The 20,440-nt window shown below is 34.8% G+C and overlaps 2 protein-coding genes across 3 annotated transcripts; one reads left to right on the forward strand and one right to left on the reverse strand.

Moving 5' to 3' along the window:
• The first annotated feature begins 10,303 nt into the window (after nucleotides 1-10,303).
• On the forward strand, nucleotides 10,304-13,683 carry LOC125219780 (protein NRT1/ PTR FAMILY 5.6-like). Its single transcript, XM_048121841.2, has 4 exons — nucleotides 10,304-10,532; nucleotides 11,556-11,773; nucleotides 11,866-12,407; nucleotides 12,657-13,683. The coding sequence occupies exons 1-4, from the start codon at nucleotides 10,394-10,396 to the stop codon at nucleotides 13,507-13,509; spliced, it is 1,752 nt and encodes a 583-aa protein (XP_047977798.1). The 5' UTR covers nucleotides 10,304-10,393; the 3' UTR covers nucleotides 13,510-13,683.
• Nucleotides 13,684-13,900: 217 nt separating this feature from the next.
• LOC125219779 (serine/threonine-protein kinase ATG1c-like) lies at nucleotides 13,901-19,702 on the reverse strand. 2 transcript variants are annotated; one of them, XM_048121840.2, is made up of 13 exons: nucleotides 19,307-19,702; nucleotides 18,522-18,642; nucleotides 18,349-18,407; nucleotides 17,866-17,930; nucleotides 17,153-17,246; nucleotides 16,996-17,076; nucleotides 16,765-16,873; nucleotides 16,432-16,504; nucleotides 15,997-16,349; nucleotides 15,541-15,839; nucleotides 14,786-15,077; nucleotides 14,594-14,664; nucleotides 13,901-14,374 (listed from the first exon to the last, which is right to left on the reverse strand). In XM_048121840.2, exons 1-13 carry the CDS (start codon nucleotides 19,547-19,549, stop codon nucleotides 14,129-14,131), a joined length of 2,106 nt encoding a protein of 701 aa, XP_047977797.1. In that variant the 5' UTR covers nucleotides 19,550-19,702; the 3' UTR covers nucleotides 13,901-14,128. The 2 variants fall into 2 exon arrangements, with proteins under 2 accessions (XP_047977797.1, XP_047977796.1); XM_048121839.2 differs by having other exon boundaries at nucleotides 15,541-15,887; nucleotides 19,307-19,700.
• Nucleotides 19,703-20,440: the final 738 nt, after the last annotated feature.

Consider the following 20,440-nt stretch of genomic DNA (forward strand, 5'->3'; position numbering starts at 1 on the left):
TCCTGCGCGTGGCGCGTATATAACAAAAAATAGCCACCAAAAAGGTGGTGACCAAACCGCCGACAATCACGCCGCCACCGGCGACGGATTTATCGGCGGAGCGGCGGTGGTGGTTGGAAACCATCTCCTCTTCTTGTCCAACGGGTGCAGTTTCCTCACCGGTGGCGCTCACTTCCGGCCACGCGGGCGCTTCGGCAAAGCTCAGCTTGTTTACCATATTTTGCTTTCCGAATTTTCTCGGCGCTTCCGACATTGCTAAAATTGGATGGGATTTTGTTAAGACCAAACACAAGAAGAAAACAAGAAACTTACCCATTTTTAGTGGATTTAAACTATATGTGAGTGCGATTATAGCTAGCTAGTTTCTTGAATGAAATTAAATTGTGAGATTCTCATTCATTCTTGATTACTATATATGTGATCTAGAGACACAGGGAATGGATGGTGGATGGAAAGTTCCATCAATTTGTTTGATTTCGGACAATAATTTAAGAATTGCATTAAGTGGGGCTGTCTGCAATGTAGGGGGAACCAAGGAACACAGATGTAGAAGCATTAGTGTAATTAAATAAATAATTGGATTTTTAGGTTCAAGGGAACATGATCTGCTGCTGTGTTTATTTGTAAAACTCTATTTTTTAAATGATATGGTCAAAATATTTTTATCTCTCTTTGGTAGATTTCAATAATAATAATAAGAGCTCAGGAAAGAGTTATCTAGACTCTGCCAAATTGGTAGCACAATTTAATTTGCATAACAATCTTAACAGACTAGTATTTTTTACATTAATAAAATCAATTAAGATAAATTATTATGTACTCCATCAAGTTAGCATATCTTACATATCAAACGGATACTAAATAATTAGTATATTGATGATACAAAAACAATAGAGTTTATTATAAATGATTTTGTGCGATAGTAAGCAAAGGACACATACTTTATTTAAAGTTTACGTAACTTTATTCGTGATACAAAGACAATAGAGTTTATTATAAATGATTTTGTGCGATAGTAAGCAAAGGACACATACTTTATTTAAAGTTTACGTAACTTTATTCGTTTTTCGTTTTGCTCGCTGTGCCCTCATCTTGAGCTTTTTATCTTGTACCAAAAAAAAAGTTTTAACCATTAGTTATGCCCTTTGATTACATTTTATATTTTTATAATGCTGAGGAAATTAGTGTGCAAAAATTAACCAAAATCGAATCCAGCCCAATCTTTGAATTTCCAAAAGTATATAATCAGAAAAGACAAACTTGTATCGAATGCTCCATCACATTAAATTAAGGTTAATTATAATTAAGAACACAATGTGTGCCATGTCGGAGGCCTACAAAATTTCTCCAGTAATCTACAATAATCAAAATTGATGTTAGCTTTTGTACCTTCAATAGTGTAAAGTACTATTATTTTATCTATCTATTTTTTGTTTCAATCTAATTAATTAATAGTATTTCTGTATAATTGCAATTGCAACTGCAACTGCTATTCAATTATAATACGCTCTATAAGTATAGTTTCATATAAAAAAGGGTCATCATTCGATCCAACTTATAGAAGCTTTTGCATTGTATTTTACTAATATCTATATATGGGCTTTGCTTGTAAAATCTGAGACAGGGAGAAATTTCTGAGATATATGAAGATAATAATTAATTTCTCTGTAATATTTACATTGTATATGCCATCTTATTGATACAACATTTGTCTTCAACACAAGCGTGTCAATTTATTTTTAAGATATTTTTGTCAGGTTGTGTCTCTTACAATAAGATTCAAGAATATGATATTATGAATTATTTGTTAATCACATTAATAATTATATCATTTGCTGGCAATTAATAATGCGAATCAAGTATGCAATATATTAGTTAGTTGCACGTGTGGCTCTAGCAAGGATAAGCCATCATTTTTTTTTCTTTTTCTTTATTATTTATGAGAAAATTCAAAATTGACATATGTTATAGTTGTATTTTCAATGAACCTTACCAGTCTTTTCGAACTGACAAAGAAAATATATATGTGAAGAGTAAAATGGACAAACAAATTTCACAGAGTCTTTTATTCACATTAATTAAAATATTACTTTTCTCCGTCCCTATAAATATAAATACATTTTTAATGGAACGGATGAAGTATTAATTTTCAATATCACTAATAAATTAAATGATAACTTATTGAGCGGCTGTTTCACCACGAGCTAGGCTAATACTGTAATTCAAACTTATATTTCAATAATATAGTCATAATTTTATTTGTTTTTATAATTACAAATGTATCATTAGAGATGAGTTTGGATCCCAATTTTAACCTACTTAAAAATGAAATAGTCTTGCACAAAATTCTCCAGATAATTTTTACATCCATATCTTCAGCATTATTAATAAATAAAGGGGTAACTGCTTTTAAAGTCACCAACTTTCCATGAATTCCGGTTTTTCCCACGAACTTTAAAAAGTTCGTGTAATGTCACGAACTTTTTTGTCGGTTGCCATTTTCCCATGTCAGGTTTTCCGGTCTGATTCAAACTGTTCGTTTCCTATTAAGACAGTGTCCAAATTCTTTTATCTTACTATCATTATCTTCGTCTTTGAAATAGCTTCGCGTGGGTACCTTGTACGCCTCAATCGGAACTCGGATGAAGAAGTTATGGCCATTATGATGGTACAAGGTCGCACAAAGGTCGCAGCCTTCATCAAATGGCCATAACTTCTTCATTTGAGTTCCGATTGAGGCGTATAAGGTACCCACGCGAAGCTATTTCAAAGACGAAGATAACGATAGTAAGAAAAAAGAATTTGTACATTGTATTAATAGGAAACAAACAGTTTGAATCAGACCGGAAAACCTGACATGGGAAAATGGCAACCGACAATAAAGTTTGTGACATTATACGAGCTTTTTATAGTTTGTGGGAAAAATCGGAATTTATGGAAAGCTTGTGACTTTAAAAGCAGTTACCTCATAAATAAATAATGAAATAAAGTGTCAAGAAAAATTATTGTCAGGAATTAACAATAAAATAATACTAGTAGTAATATTAGTAGTTTACCATTTGGAGGGTAGACATACTAGAGCTATTTTTCTGGGTCAAAAATTGGGCTAAATAGCCTAATGGGATTTTGTAAACTGGGCCCCATAAATTATTAAGCTAAAGATTTGGGCTGAAAGAGTAAAGTCTGCTAGACTTTATCAAAACGTTTATTCAATCAGCCCACTAAAATTAAAAAGTTAACATTGAAAATCCGATAATATTCTAAGACAATTAATTTGCACTTAATTATGCTGCAACCTAGTTAAATTGATCCGGCAATGACCTAAAAATGACATGAGTACGCTTGGTTCTGTGTTTTTATATTAAATTGCGCTTTGCATGGATCAAAACTCTTTCGATGTATATTTAAAATTCTCATAATTATATATTCGACATCTATACATTGAGTATTTTCCTCATCAAGCATTGGGGTTATCATGCATTCCGCATTGAGAGCTTGCTAGGAGATATGTGATGTATTTAGCATTCCTATAAGAATAATGACTTTATAATCTTCATTTAGTAGTAATAAATAGATTCATTTCAGCAAAAATGCAAGCTCCTATTTGCACAAATAATTGATAGCATGGATATTCTGATGATAAAATTTTATTTTTATTCTAAAGTTCAAATTATAAAACAATATTACATTTTAATATTATTATAAATTTGTAATACTCCCCCTATCCTTTTAAAATATGAATTATTTTCATTTTAGTCCCTCCCTTAAAAATTACTAAGAAATTACTATTTAGAAATTTTTTCTCCCTAATGAGGTGAGACTATGATCCACTAATTAAAATCCGTGGCCCTTCAAGGGTTTATATTTTTAAGGGATGGAGGGAGTCGATAATAAGAGTCAGAATACTAAGAGTTCGAAGTGATTGATAAGTTGAAGCTCTAATTATAAATTGATGTAGAAGATAATTTTTTACTACATAGTTAAGATTTTAGATTTTTTTTAGATACTTCGATTCTATGTGGCAAAACTAATGTTCAATCATTTATCGTTAATATTATGTTAAAGTAGTAGCTTTTTTTTAAACGCTTTGAAGTTGAATCTTATATTTGTAATAGTATGATTTTGTATATCTTCAGTTTTTGAAATATTTATATTATCTAACTATATAATCATTAAAAATGAAAAAATATAGTACGTATTAATTATCATTGTTAATTAGTTTAACTAGACTAGCTCGAAACCTTAAAGTTTCCATAAGAGTTCAATATATAGTTGTAACCCAATAAAATTTATGTTCGATTAACACACAGTCTAGCTAAATATAGTGACCTAAAATTTGATGGGATATCCGATTGGCATCCATATATCTCACAATTCCATTCACAATATATCTCCTATTTCAGGACTATTGCTTCGTAGTGTACTAGAGGAAATATATTCTTGTTTAATGTATTTTACTGTGGAGCACTGTGAATAGCCTGCGTTTAACAGTATAACAATATAAATTTCTACTTTTAACGAATTTATTGAGAACTAATCAATTAATTTTCTTTTAAAAAACGAAGTTAATGCTATATTTTTTATACTAGTAGTATTCATAACTACTATAATATGAAAATATAAAAGTCTATCGCATTCATAGGCTGATATTGGGATTGATATAGAGATTGAACAAGTACACGTCCCATATATGCTCCTCCAATCATGGATTATAATTTGGTCTTATTTTTATCGAGTTCACGGAAAATAGGCATGGTGCGTTTGATCATGGTATAAATTTTTAGTGCGTAGGGCATTAGCTTCATACAATAATTACACATTTTTTTTGCTTTTATTTGATGCATGTGGGTGGGTTTCTCTCTAGCTAGGCTAATTATGTGGTTAGTGTATTCACACATTCTAAAAGTTGTCCACTTCCATGCTTGTTTGTGGTTACGATGAAGCCCTCATTTAAATACAAATGAAAACCCTTAACAATATTCGTGAAAATGATGATTAATTATAAACACTATTGCATACCTTATTCTTTGGTGGCTACTATCTTTTTAGTACTGTATTTTGCATAATGCTTCATTCTGTTTTACGGCAGTTGCTAGCACTACAAAAATAGGTGTTACCAGAATGTAGATACCTCCGTCTCCAAAATATTGTCACACTTTGACCCGACATGGATTTTAAGAAATGTAATGAAAAGTGAGTTAGAAAAAATTAGTGTAATATGGGTCCTAATTTTATATATTAGTTTTATAATAAAATGTGAGTATGAATGGGTTAGTGGAATATGAGGTCCACTATCAATAATGATAAAAAGTGAAATGAGACAAATTTTGTGGGACGACGAAAATAGAAAAATGGGATAAACTTTCAAAGACGGGGAAATATATTACTGTACTTAGTATTTCAATCCAAAGTTCACCAGCTGATCTGAATAAATTGAAACGATATACAGCCAACGTCGATTTTTGGCTATTTTAGTTAGTTGGATTGACAATCAAAAGATTAAAAGGTAAAAAATAAAAAGTGACTCTTTCCGTTTTAAAACTAGATTAAGTGACAAAGTTGAATATCAGAAAATTCTTATTAACGATAAATAAATATTGTATAAAATTCCACAACCACCTTATTAACTGACTAAACTGAAATTTCTGGCGACTATAACTCCTTAAAATTCTTTCTTGATTTAGTAGTCGATTACTATCATTAATACACCTCAGATTTTAGCTTTTTCTGTGGTGGAATTGTGGTAGGCAAATGATACTGCGATTGGACAATAGAAAAATTAAGTATAAAATTAAGATGAATAAAATGTGGGTGGTGATGAAGAGGGCCATAGCTTATATTCATCACATATTTACATTCTGCCTAACATGTTATGCATGAATTAGTGGCTTCCACCATCTATGGTTAGTCAAAAGCTATGTAATATTGCTCCACACAACACATGTGAATCGTGATTTTATGCTACACTTGTTTTGCCGTTACAATTGGATTGGAGGATCTTTTTCTACACTGCTATAAATATTAACTTCTGGATATATTTAACACTTTTCTATATTATGACGGTCGATTTTGAATAATTATTTTGTAATCGATGAAGATATAAAGACAAAACAAGTCACAGCGAATTTCATTAATTTTTTAATTGTATGAAATAATTAAGAAATATATGTTATACAATTAAACAAAAGTCAACTAAAAGTTAGTATAATTTAAACAACAATTTTATTTTTTATTTTTATTAAAAGTTTAGTTTCAATATGATTACAGTTAGAAATGCTAAGTTATTTTTATATTTTAATAATTACAGTATCGTAACCAATCCTAATAAGTATTACATGACGTAATAAGAGAGAATAATATAGATAAGAGTCTTCTTTATATTATTCTCTTTTTTATTTTACTTTCTCTCTATTTTAATTATTTATTATTCCCTCCGTCCACGAAAATAGACCACATTTGTCATTTTTGGTTGTCCACAAAAAGTAGATCAAGTTTGAAAAAGGACTCCACATTTGCTATCTAACACAATTAAACACTACTAATAATATGAACTTCACATTCCACTAATTAACATTACTTTTCTTTTACTTTTTTCTCTTCTCTCTTACTTTACCAAGTTCACATAAAAATTCGTGTCATTCACAATGTGGTCTATTTTTTCGTAGACAGATGGAGTATTATTTTTCAAAATGAGTGCTGAAAATGAAACCCTAAATTCATCTACTGTAGAGAGACGGATGGAGTGTTAAATTTCACTAAAACAAAAATATGTTGAGATTGATTATATTGGGATAACCATTTGAGGAAGCTTCTTAGCAATTGCTAGAGAAGGGTAAAAATAGACAACGTATATCTTGGGAAAACAGGTAGAATATAAACATCATAACAAATGTTGGCAAGTTGTAATTGGAAGAAAATTAATTAAGATTAAGTGATAAGATTGATCATAGTATAGCACTAAATTTGTTCAAAAATCTTTTCATCCACTATTTATGGTCGAGGGATTTCCGAAAATTTTAACTCAGCATATTTGTCAATATCATTTTCTCTATCAAATTATTTTGTCTATTTGATTGATGTACTTGGTGAAAGAGCCATTTTCACTCCATTAGCATATTAGTTCTACTTGCTCCTTCTTCCTCGTTAATTGTCCACTTTTGCCACTTTTATCCGTCCTCCACTAATTAATCATTTTCACTTTTACTATAAATGATAGTAGATCACACATTCCACTCACATTTTATTAGCAATACGGAGTATAAAAGTGGTACTTGTATTCCACTAATTTTTTCAACTCATTTTTCTTTACATTTCTTAAAACTCGTGCTGAAATCAAAGTAGACAATTATTGAGGGACGGAGGGAGTATTTATTTTCTACTACTATAATTATATTCCATGTCTTGCGGCTATTTTTGATATAGATAAATCAATTAACAATCAACATGTAGATTATGGAAATCAAAGTGAAAGTGGACAATGGAGCTAACACTAGATTTTAGTAAAGAAGTGCATGAAGTGGCAAAACATGGAATCAAAGTGAAAGTGGGCAATGGAGCTAACACTAGATTTTGGCTTGACAATTGGATTGGAGATGATGCCCTCAAGACTCTATTCCCAAGGTTATTTGTAATTTCTACTCAACAAAATAACCTTATTCGGGAGATGGGTAAATGGGAGGAGAAAAAATGGGTTTGGAACTTTACATGGAGAAGAAGTCTTTTTGCTTGGGAGGAAGATTTGGAAAGGGACCTCTATCTAGCCGTGGATCACAAAACTCTGAGTGAGAGTGATAGTGTGAGAGATGTGAGGATGTGGACTTATAACAAACTAGCTCCTCTCCTTTCTCTGTTTCTGATTTTTACTTGCAGGTTACTCACATTTTGGGGAAAGAAAGGAACCAATTCTCTAACGGAAAGTTGGCATGGAGAAATGTGGCCCCACCGCGTGCACAGCTTCTAATTTGGTTTATATTGCAAGGCAGACTAAACACTAGGCAGAGACTCTTTCGATTTGGCTTCCCTGGAGTCAAAGATGAGCTTTGCATACTGTGCAGAGAAGAACCAGAAACAATTGACCATATATTTTTCATTGCAGATTCTCCAGTAACCTATGGTATTTTGGATGCAAGTGCTGGAATCTCACCTTTTGCATGCCCAAGGACCCAATATCTTGTTTTCTTACATGGATGGACACACCGTTCAGGAGATTTGATAAGAAAATTTGGAGCTCTCTTTTCTACGTGATCTCTTGGTCAATCTGGTGGCTCAGGAATAAAGTAATCTTCGAAAAGATGAAACCAAATTGGGATGTATAGAAAAAACTACTCCTTTGGAGGCTTGGATTATGGATTAAAGGATGGTGTCCAAATTTTCCTTACTCACCCGAGCAAGTATGTGAAGACCTACCTAAAGCTAGAAGATGGTTGGGACACAAATGAAGTTTATCTTGTGAGTTGTGGCTTTTCATCTTTAGTGTGGATGTTTGGTACTTTGCTGTAGTTTTTGGTTTGTCGTGTGTTCCTTTTGGGCTGGCTTTGTTTGCGGCAGTTGTTGGTTGTGATTGGTATGTTGTTTTGTGGCGTTTTTTTGCTTTTGGGGAGTTGTAGTTTTTGTTTAAGTTTTGTACTCCTTTGCTCACCATGTTGAATGGTTTGAGCCTTTCTTTTTATAAAAAAAAATGGAAAACAAATTTGTTTTAGGTGTGAATTTAGAAGCAAAACATGAGAATAATAGAATTAATTGTTTTTGTTTTTTTTTTAGAATCACTAATACTATTGACTATACTAATGCTGAATAATCTATAATGCAAATAGTCATGCATCTAATAATAAGTTGATTAATTAATTAATTGAAGATAAACAATGCAAAATAATTGCGCATCAAATAATAAATTAGTTTAAGATATAATATTTCAAGAATTAATCATATCAAATTGAAATATTATAATTTATTCAAGAAACTTGCACTACACATATTATATGTATTAACATGATCGAAAATTTTGAGTATCAAACAAGAAAATATAGACAGTTTCATCCTTTATATGTTGTATTGCTTTATAAGTATGGAATTAATTGGAACAAAGTACTACTCATTTAAGGAACGTTTTTTTTTCTAAATTGTTGTTATGTTTTAAAAATTTTAATGCAAGTAATTATGTCTTAATTTTTCTGTTCTTAAACACTAGTAAATTTTTTGTAGTATGTAAGGAAAAGTTATGTTCAATAAATGCAATATTTTTAATTACCAAAAATTGCAATATTTTTACCACCTCGAAAAAAAAAAAACTACACCGAAGCTTTATCCCAATTTAAATTGCATAGTCCTAGACCTTAATCCATTGGAAACTTTGGAAGACTTTATAAAAAAATAAAATCCAAAATTTTGTCAAATACATCAACGTAACTTTCTTTCTTTTTAATATTTTCGAACAAAAAATAACAGTAACATATGCATGCTCCTTGGAACTTTTGAGTTTTTCATAAGATAAGTTTAATCATTGAAACAATTTTACATATTGTATACTCTTGAAATATTATAATTTTATAAACTCTTAATAAGCTTTAGCGAAATACCATCAGATAAAAATTCCACGTTAGTGCGCTTTTAATTAAACACGAATCCACATAGTGTGGCTACACTATCGTTATTGAATTAAGGCTTTATCTAATGGATATTTTGTCATGGTTGACTTAAAAAGTTTAATTAAGAATGATTAACTTGGATAAGTATAGTTTAATGCAAATGAATGTTGGTCGTAAAGCAACTTAATAATTAGCTTAAACTATACAAACTATAAAAGCATCCAATATATTGGATGCTATTCCTTGGTATGTACAAACAATGACCATTCACCATACCAAGTGGAGAATCCTCTTATTCTCAATCAAAATCAATGATAATTACTAGTGTGCAAAACATTTAATTGGACCCACAATTTTGGGTTATTTATACCTTCACTCTAGAAATCGTGCAACCTTTTATTATTTATGGTATCTAATTTAAAAGAAAATTAAGTTTTCAAAATAATTATTTCCATAAGATGCATTGTAGGAGTATATTAGAATAAACTCATTTATCCGTGCATTATTATACTACTAATAGAAAGTAAAATTTAGTACTATATCATAACTAATTCTCTTTATATATAAATAAATGTTAGGAACAATTAATAATTGAATAAATAAATCCACTCAAACACATAGTATGAAAACCACATATCTCTCAAGTTGAGGGACCAAAAGACAATTTTCCTCAAACTAGTGGACAATAAAATTCAGCTGAGTAATAATCGATCCTCTCTCATTCTCTCCTTTTGTGTATGTATACATATGAATGACTGGCTAAAGTTGAAAACCCAAACTTAATTAGCAAAGTAAAGTGAAGCAAGAAAATGGATGAAAACAAGAAAGAAAATGAATGTGCAGAGCATGATGAGGAGAAATGGGTGTATGATTCTTCTCTTGATTATAAAGGAAGAATTCCGCTTCGAGCTTCAACTGGTGCATGGAAGGCTTCTCTCTTCATTATAGGTATGAAATTCCATAAATATTATGCATAATGTTACATAAAATATTTCTCACAATTTACTCAACTTACTATTCCAGTTACACGTATTAAATTAATAAGATTTGTGATGAATTTGAAATGATATTATTGTTTTCCATTAGTAAATGTGTGAAGATGCGCAGATAGGTACTCCTAGTTTTTTATTATCACATATTGTAATCAATTTATTAAATATTTCACATATTTTTAAATCTCGTATAAAACTGTATATGTAGTACTTGATTGCATGAAGAGAAAAATCATACAATAGACCTTGTGTGTTATTATTTTTTGTCTAACATTTTCTGGAATCGATAGTGCCTAGTTTTTTATCTAAAAATTATTGAGATTAAGTGAAAATATATGCGTTTGAAAATCATACTATCCTTTAGTCAAAGGATTTCATATTGGATACATAGCTGTATTTATTTTATTTAAGAATTTCATAGTGGATGTAAGGTATAATCTTTTCTATTTTGAAGAATATTAACGTACTAATCCTAAAGAAAAGAAAACAACGCGCCTTATAAAAGATCATAAAGAAATCAGTGAGTGGGGAATGAGCATATATATATATGATAGTACATGCTTTAATTCTTTTTCCAATTAATTAAATTAAATGTCATTCCTGCACGAATCTTTTGGTTTGACTAACAGAAAATCTTAGAATGCAACAATTTTTATTACTAATATTTGTTGTGTGTCATGAATATTGCGCATTCATATAGTAATATTTTTACCGACAAAATAAAAGTTGTTACAAAGTAGAGAATCCAACACCTCAAAGTGGGCTTTTTGTAATGACACACTTAGCCTTGATAACTGATAAGTTAGAATATAATGGATTCGCTATAAACGAGGTATATGCTCTCACCTACATAAAGTTAATTAAATGTGTTTGATTAAAGGATGTCTTAGTCTTGAACCAAAATATATAATGAATTTAATTACGTCATTAATCAACATTTAGTAATTAGCCGTAACGTAATTTAATTATTTTTGGACAGCAACGGAGTTTAGTGAGAGATTGAGCTATTTCGGTCTAGCCGTAAACTTGATCATGTACCTAACCAAGGTACTTCACCAAGACCTCAAAACAGCAGCTAAGACTTGTAATTATTGGTCCGGTGTCACCACAATGATGCCCTTACTTGGAGGCTTCGTCGCCGACGCTTACCTCGGCCGATTCTCTACCATTATCGCCTCCTCCGTTATCTATATAATGGTAACATATTATTCAACATTTCGACCTTGTAAAATGTTCAACATTTCAACTTCGCTTACACTTTTTTTTTTTTTGGCTCCGTGCAAAATTAGGGCTTACTTCTGTTGACAATGTCAAGAGTGGTCCCCGGTCTCAGACCCTGGGACGCGGGGTCCACCAACGGGGTCCATGAAGTCGTTTTCTTTCTCGCAATATATTTGGTATCGGTGGGTACGGGAGGGCATAAGCCCTCACTGGAGAGCTTCGGAGCCGACCAATTCGACGACGATCATCCAAAAGAGAGGAAAAAGAAGATGTCGTTTTTCAACTGGTGGTGTTTTGGGCTTTGTTGTGGGCTTTTACTTGGTGTGACCGTCATTGTTTATATTCAAGATCATGTAGGTTGGGCCGTAGCTGATATTATTCTAACGGCGGTGATGGTCTCGACTACGGCCATAATTTGGATAGGACGGCCGTTGTATCGCTACCGGAAGCCGATGGGAAGCCCCTTAACGCCGATGATGCAGGTGATTGTAGCCGCATTTGTTAAGAGGAATGTACCGCATCCATCAGATTCCGACCAATTGTACCATGAGGTTCCTAAATCGGCTAAGAATCAAGGGAGTAGGATTCTTCTTCACACCAAGAAACTAAGGTAACAACACATCTCCACGTTGTGTCTAGATATATCTCGTGTAACACGTCTACGTGCTTAAAACCGGTTGCCACATTGTCGCTTATTTTGCAAAAATGAGGGTAGATGGGATAATTGCGAAATTTTCATCTTTCTTGACTAATTTTTTATATTTTGGAAAATGGGCGATGGACGTGAATTTGACCATCTATCATGATTTATTTGACAATATGCAAAAAGGAGAGATATGAATAGAATTTTGGTACGTAGGTTTTTGGATAAGGCCGCGATCATCGAAAACGACGACGTTTCGAAGGCAAATCCATGGCGTCTATCAGCCGTAACAAAAGTGGAAGAGTTGAAGCTGATCATCAACATGATCCCAATATGGATGACGACTCTCCCCTTCGGCATCTGCGTAGCCCAATCCTCGACATTCTTCGTGAAGCAGAGCACCACCCTCAACCGCACCCTCGTCGCCGATTTCATGATCCCGCCAGCCTCCGTCTATGGCTTTGCTGCCATCAGCCTCGTCATCTCCATCTCAATCTACGACAGGCTCCTCGTCCCCTTCCTGCGCCGCCTCACTGGTAACGAAAGGGGCATCGACATCCTACAGAGGATCGGCATCGGCATGATCTTCTCCGTCGCGACGATGATCGTCGCCGCCTTGGTCGAGAGGCGGCGGCTCGGCATCGTGAGCAGCAGCCCCGCCGGGAATTCACTGTCGATGAGCGTGTTCTGGCTGGCGCCGCAGTATGTGATCATCGCCGTGGGAGACTGCTTCACTCTGGTGGGGTTGCAGGAGTATTTCTATGATCAAGTGCCGGACTCAATGAGGAGTTTAGGTATTGCTTTTTATCTGAGTGTGTTAGGGGCGTCGAACTTCCTTAGCAGCCTCTTAATAACATTGGTGGATCATGTGACTGAGAGGGGCGGCCGGAGCTGGTTCGGGAAGGACCTAAACAGTAGTCGGCTCGACTATTTCTACTGGCTCCTCGCCGGGATCACAGCCGGGAATCTGTTTATCTATTCCTTTATAGCCCGGAGATATTCCTACAAGAATGTGACCAAAACCACCACCGTCGCCGTTGCTGATTGCTACCAAGCTACTATGCCTTAGTATTATTGCTGCACTTATACATATCTACTTTTTTAGTATACACTTATATGATTATATGCATAATATACTCCTAGTATGTAGTTATTGGTAACATCAGGGCCAGGCTACTCAGATCTCTCTCTCTCCTTTGATTTTGCATATATAGAGCACGTAATTTTAAAAATATTTTCAGAATATTGTTTCACAATGTTTTGTTTTTTTAACAATTACTGCTCAGAATATGTCGATTTTTATGAGCTATGAGTTTGATACTAGTATTAGCTAAAGCTTTAAATTGAATCAATAAACTTGTACACAGATTAAACTCGAATAAAAAATTAAAAATAAAAATTAAATTTAAATTTAAATAATAAGTTCGAAGAAAAAAGGAGCAAGAGAAGACACAGATGAATACACAGTAAAAGTTCTAATTTTTGGTATTCATCAACCATCAACTGCATAAACGTATCATTCATTTTAGAGACCAATTTATAATACAAAACCTCACCTATAAACGCATTAATCACAAGGAGAGGTACTTCAACTTCTTCTTTTTTTCTTTTTCCTTTTTTTGGGTTATTAACCGATTAAAACTCGTTTTTTTCACAGATATCTGTACAACATATATAGTTTACCATTGTCATGAAGGGCAGGGTCGGCCATCATCAGCAGCCTTGAAGAGAGCCATTCTCTGAGACTGTGAGATGCTTTGCCTGTTATTCAGAACGTCAATGTAATTCTTGATACGGTACCTATCTGAGCTCGTGAGGGAGAATGGAGGATTCAGGATGAGGCAAGGTGCTTCCACAAGTATAAACTGTAGGAGATGAGCTGCCTTTGAATAAAAGACCACAGCGTTTCCTATGTCACCCATGTATTCGTCTACCTAGAAACAGAGCATAGTAAAAGAAATTCCATTTAGTTTTCTACCAATGTTTTTGAAGACTAGTTCTTGATTTAGGCCTAGCATGGGGCCGCAGCAGAACAAATGAGTTTATGAATGAGTTCAACTGTGGTGAGCCAGTATAAGATGGTGTCAAACTTTCATACAGCATGTTCTGATCCAAGAAAAGTAGCAATACTAATACATTGACTAAGTACTTACTGCTCCTCGTCTGCCTAATGCAAGAGCAGACTGATATATGAGCTCCATTGCATCTGGCATCTCCATATTTCCTGAAATGAAGAAGCATGCCTAGGTGAGATTGCAGACAAATGGACTTCTACAAGCCCAAGCCCTACTGAGAAAAGGATGAACAAGATTGTTGGTTCTCAAAGACAACTATGCGAACCATACCAGGCTCTATCATTTTAGCAAGCTCTTCAGCATTCCCAACTTCATGAAGAAATGCTCTCTCAATCAGTGAGGAGATATCATGAGGCTCTAGATTGTTAGCAATATCAAGACATTCTTGGGCATCCGGACTATGTCGGAGGTTAGAGACTTCTGTCAATCTTGTAGTCTCTTGAGACGAACTTCCTTCACTAGCTGATGCGGCATAAGTGTGACAAATATCCAGTGCTTGCTTCCATATAGCAAGAATTACAAGCTGGATAGAAAATGCCTCTAGTTGCTTTCCTCCATCAGCCTAGAAAATTACAACAATTAACATCAAGTTACAACATGAGGATAGTGAACCATATCCAGGCAATCTTCTCGTGCTGCTGTTAGGAATCAAATGTTATATGATGCAAAATAAAAGAATCATAGAACAACGTAAATAACTTCATATACCTTATGGAAGATTAGCAATAGGAAGGATGTGACTTGTTAAATTCATATTGAGATTGAATATATAATAGTAAAAACCAACCCATTCAATTTCTCAATAACTTTTCCCAATCAACCACCATTTTTTCTCCTACTTTCTCATTCTCTCTCGTGATAAATAGTACTCCTATGTCACATATAAATAGCCAATTAATTCACTTACACTATTCAAAGCAAGGAGCAGGCGGAACACAAACAAGAATCGTGAGCCAAGGTTTATAAAGACAACCATTAGCCAGGTTGCTTAAGTAGATTTCTGATAGCGAAGTGCTGCAAGATACCTTTTCATTCACTAATTCAGTTATGGAAGATGCACAGCACTGCAATGACTTGATTCGTGTCATGCAGTCACTTGGTGGTTGTTCCATATCCATTGATCCTTGCGAAGTCCTAGGAGCAGAGATGGCACTTCCTAGATTCCCGGTGTCATCAACACGACCAGTTGCTCCACCTCCAATTGACATTGGTGAACTTGTTTTCTTCATTTTTCCAGAAGCAAGAGGTTGGTCAGCAGTTTTAGAGGGGAAATGTCCTTGCTTAGAAGCACGTCCTCCCGAAGAAGATAAGTCTAGTGGAGGACCTGACACAATCACATAATCCTGGTCGATTGACTCAAGTGAATCCACGACTGCCAATTTGGGGCAAAATTAGTAAAAGAAAATTAATGCCCAGGCAGAAGATAACCAGGAGGACTCTATTCTGAAAAAAGGAAGCAAAATATTTGACAAAATATGCACCTTTTGGATGACTTTCAAGTGTTCCAAGGTCATTCCTTTTAAGTGATTCTTTCAAGTTTCCTTCTGAAAGTTGACGACTGCCAAGATTGGAGCCTGTAATTCTTGTTTTGCATGGGCCACTATTGTTCTTGGAAGAACCTACTCTGGTCGCAAGATTTAAATAATCTCTCTGCTCAAATTTTGAATCAAGAGAAAATCCATACATGGATCTCATTGTTGACCTCTTAGGAGATGGACTGCCAACCGGCACACCGGAATCATCATCTAGACTAAATGGTAAGCAATCTTCTTGAGAGCTTTCTTCTGTATTCCTCCCGGGGAAATCATCTAAGTCTCTCCGTGATTGCCTATTACTGAGTACAACAAAGAAGTGTCCCTATTCAGACCTATAAAGCTTGTATTCTCAAGATATTGTAAACTTCTGGCAGCACTTACCTGAAGGAATCAATTGGCTGCGTGTTGGACAGATACGGATGGTTGAAAAATTCTTCAAATGTCAAACGCTCAACTGTGAAGGAACTCATAGACCAGTCAGATTTGGGAATAGAAGGGAGAGAAAAGGAACTATAAAGCCCTGACTTTAGAGAAGCTAGTGTCCAGTGCAAACCATGCAAAGCTATGAATTATCATTTGTTATTTATATTAATCGTGGAAGTACTGATATTCTGAAATCTGAAGTCAGCTAACAAAGAAACTTTCAGGTCAAAGCTAAAAATGTGAAAGAGTTGAGCATGTTTAGCATATCAGAATCCAAAACATGACGATTACCTGGATTACGCCGGAGCAGTTTCGTACACAAATCTATGCAGTACGGGTTCAAATCCTTGGCCTCTGGTGGAAATGGCAAATCATTTGACTTTATGATGTTTTGTAGCAGCTGCAAAATGAACCATGAACCATCCTATTGGTTAGTCAACTAGGCTCTTCCCCATTAGCAAAACTAGCTTCAGTAAAGAAAAGGAAAAACCATCCTTGAAGAGATAAGATCAAGAAACAAACCTGTATCTGATTACATCCCGTGAATGGGGTTTTCCCTGTTACAAGTTGAAAAAGAATGGCTCCGACGCTCCACAGATCTGCCTGTGTTATCAGTCCAAAATTAGTATAGGAATAGATGGGGGAAAATCTGTTTCAGTAATTGATAAGTGAATCTCACCTTAGCATCATACTTCTGAAGTTGCATTATTTCTGGAGCCATGTAAAGAGGTGAGCCACAAAGAGTTTCTGCAAGGCCTCTCGGTTGTAAAGATCTGTATAAAGCATAAGTATTGGGAATTTCAGAACTATGCTTATCAAATTATCGATCTTTACAATATGATTCATGACTATCTTAGCAAATGCCACAGAACATTCTTACAATCTAGAACCTTTTCCCACGCATCTTTGATGTAATTTTTGCCTTTTCTGTTTCATAACATTAATGCTTAATACCATCTAGCAACAAGTAACCAATAAAAACATGTTTTAAGCATGTCAAACTGCAGAGAGCGGGAAGCCATCATAAATTGCTTTGTGAATTTTTGTAGATTCCAAAGTAAAAACCAAATGTTAACATATTACTAATATATCTGGATAGATATGAGCAATAAGAAAAACATCAAAACAAAAATTATAGAAATAACACATTAAGATGGCCTAAATACGATAATTAGCACCAGAGCTTGAGAAAATCAAGGCAATGTGTTTCAGGCTCAATCAAGGTGAATTAATAATGAAGATCTTAGCTAAGCCCAACAATACATCCATGGATTTCTTCATCAAAGCAAAAGAACTAGTCATGTATCCTAAGTTAATCGAGATACAGAAAAGCAAGGTGTAGCTAATGAACTCATGAAACTGTATACACACTAGAAGAGAAGATAGCTATACCTTGCAAACCCAAAATCAGCAATCTTCAGGGTGCTATTATCAGCATTGGTGGAAAGGAGTAAATTCTGTTTCAACAATAAGATACATTTAAATGACATGTATCAATAAAAAATGCCATTTTTCACTGGACATCATGAAAAACTTGTTTTGACTTTAGAGGGTGAGGTAATGATTGCATGTCATCTGTTTAAACATAACATGTCACTTCTGCCTGAAAGCTAACAACGTAGCAACCTATCTTAATTCTTTACCTTCAACAATTTATGTTGATTGGGTATACTTATGGGCTCATATACTACTGGTGAATTGAAAAGAAAATGGGAGAGGTGTGGTAGGAGGAAAAAGCAAGGAGCGAGAAGCAAAATCGTAAAAAATATGACAAAACTTAACAAGTCCATGAAGCTCATTGTATGAAGAATTAGGAAACTATGAAAACCACAACCTAGGAAAGGCGTAAAAATAAAGGTAGCTTTTAATGCAAACCTGGGGCTTCAAGTCCCGGTGAATAAGATTGTTGTCACGGAGAATTTTCAGACCCTCCGCTGCAAAAGAGGAGATATAACTCGGATGTGTTATTCTACACGAGAAACAAAGACAACTAGAGAGTAGGGAGAGAAGAATAAAAAAAAGAAAGAAAAAAAAAAGAAGCGTGAAACCTAGTTGCTGCATAAAGTGCTTAGCAGTTGCTTCAGACACTTTTCCTTGTCGTTGTTGAATATACATTGAAAGGTCGCCCCCTTTGCAGTACTCCAAAACAATGTATATCTTCCCAGGTTCCTACAGTTATACACAGTAAACAATTTCCAGTAAAATGAAGGTATTATCTTAACCTGTGATAAATATCCAGCTTTTCTTAAATGTTTGCAGGATCACATTAAGCATCACTTTTCCTCCAAAAGAATTCAATAAACATAACGTGCAATGACCAGTTTCTTCTTTTTATTTCCATCACATGCAAGAAAACAATCATTTGTTGCTCATTTCTCACTATAATCACAGAAACTCAACTAGTCACAACAAAAGGTTTACACTGCCAAACTGAAAATATGCGAAGGTAAACACTACAGCTACAATAGCAGCAGCTACCTTCACCTCCTGATAACAAAGTTTTCAGTTTTAGATGTGATTTACAATATGGCATTAGATACTCTCATTAAATTCTTTCATAATTTTGCTCTTCCTGTCCTCATGTTGTAGCCTTCACTCAGAATCATCAAGTTACTCATTCAACACAATAATACCACTTAACCACATTATCTCTAAATATACTTCACACAATATCGAAATTCCCAATTATACCAAAAATAAACATACACACAATTTGTACTCCATTTCGTAACCCAACAAAATGAAATCAATCAAACAGTCGCACTTTCACGACAACCTAGCAACTCGCCAGCACTCCAAAGCACAATTTCAACAAAAACAAGAGAGTAATCACCTCGATCATATCGTGCAACCGGATAATATGCGGGTGATTGATCCTCTTGAGGATGAAAATCTCCGACTTGAGACTCTCCTGTAGCTTGGAATTCAACCTGGCGGTGGCGATCTCCTTGATCGCGACCTCCGTGCCGTGGACGCGGTGGCGCGCGTGCCAGACCGTGGAGAAGGAGCCCGCCCCAATCTGCTTCCCCACCACGTAATCGCCAACGGCGTAGTACCTCCTCATCGGCTGCGCCATCGGAGACAGCTAGCAACTTCAATTATCGAGATTTAGAGCTCGAATCAAAAGGAATTGAAGCTGAACTCCCAGTGATGGTGATGGTGATGATGTTGTGGGGGTTTTATTTTTTGCTTTGTTTTTTGGGGCGATGAATTGATCAATGTATTTATAGAGTTTTTGAATGGGATTGGATTGGTTGATTTAATAATGTTTGTGATAATGAGTTTGTATATTTTAATGCGCGAAATTCATTAAATTTTTACATAGTACTATTGGTTTGGCTTATTTGCGGCCTCTTGCGTGGAACTCCATCCGTCCCCGACTAAGAGTTACATTTTGACCGGGCACAGGTTTTAAGAAAGAGTAAAGGCCAAAAAGTAGTCCTTAACATATAGCCGTTTTATCAATTTAGTCCTAAATATTATCTTTTTGATTATTTGGTCCCTTACAAATAAACTCGAACCCGAATCAGTCCTCAATTGATAAAACCGTCAAAAATAGACTGGTGATTGCAAATTTGACTAAATTAAATTACTAATTATAGTTGATTATACCTAATTAAACTTCTTAATTTCTATTAGCAAAAATTGGTTCATCCGCCCCCAAATCGAAGCTCCTCAAGGAGGTGAACTCCACAACCGTCGTCCTCCCTCTGTCATCGCCGCTCCGAGATCCTCCCCAAAATCGGAAATCCCCAAATTTCAAACTCTTCAAATCAGCTGCCTTCATTGCCGGTCACCACCAATGGTCGTTGCCTCACCCTCACCGGACATCACCGTCGCTGCTCCACGGCGATTTCGTGTCGCCGTTGTTGGGAGAGCACAGCCGCAACCTCCATGCCGTCAGCCACCGCCATCGCCGCCAGTCAATGTGAATGGTGTATGTGAAGAGAAAAAGGGAGAAGAGGGA

The sequence above is a fragment of the Salvia hispanica genome, chromosome 1, assembly GCF_029641045.1.
Source record: "Salvia hispanica isolate PSC_SH4W2 chromosome 1, Shi_PSC_v1, whole genome shotgun sequence".
Classification (NCBI taxonomy): Eukaryota; Viridiplantae; Streptophyta; class Magnoliopsida; order Lamiales; family Lamiaceae; genus Salvia; species Salvia hispanica.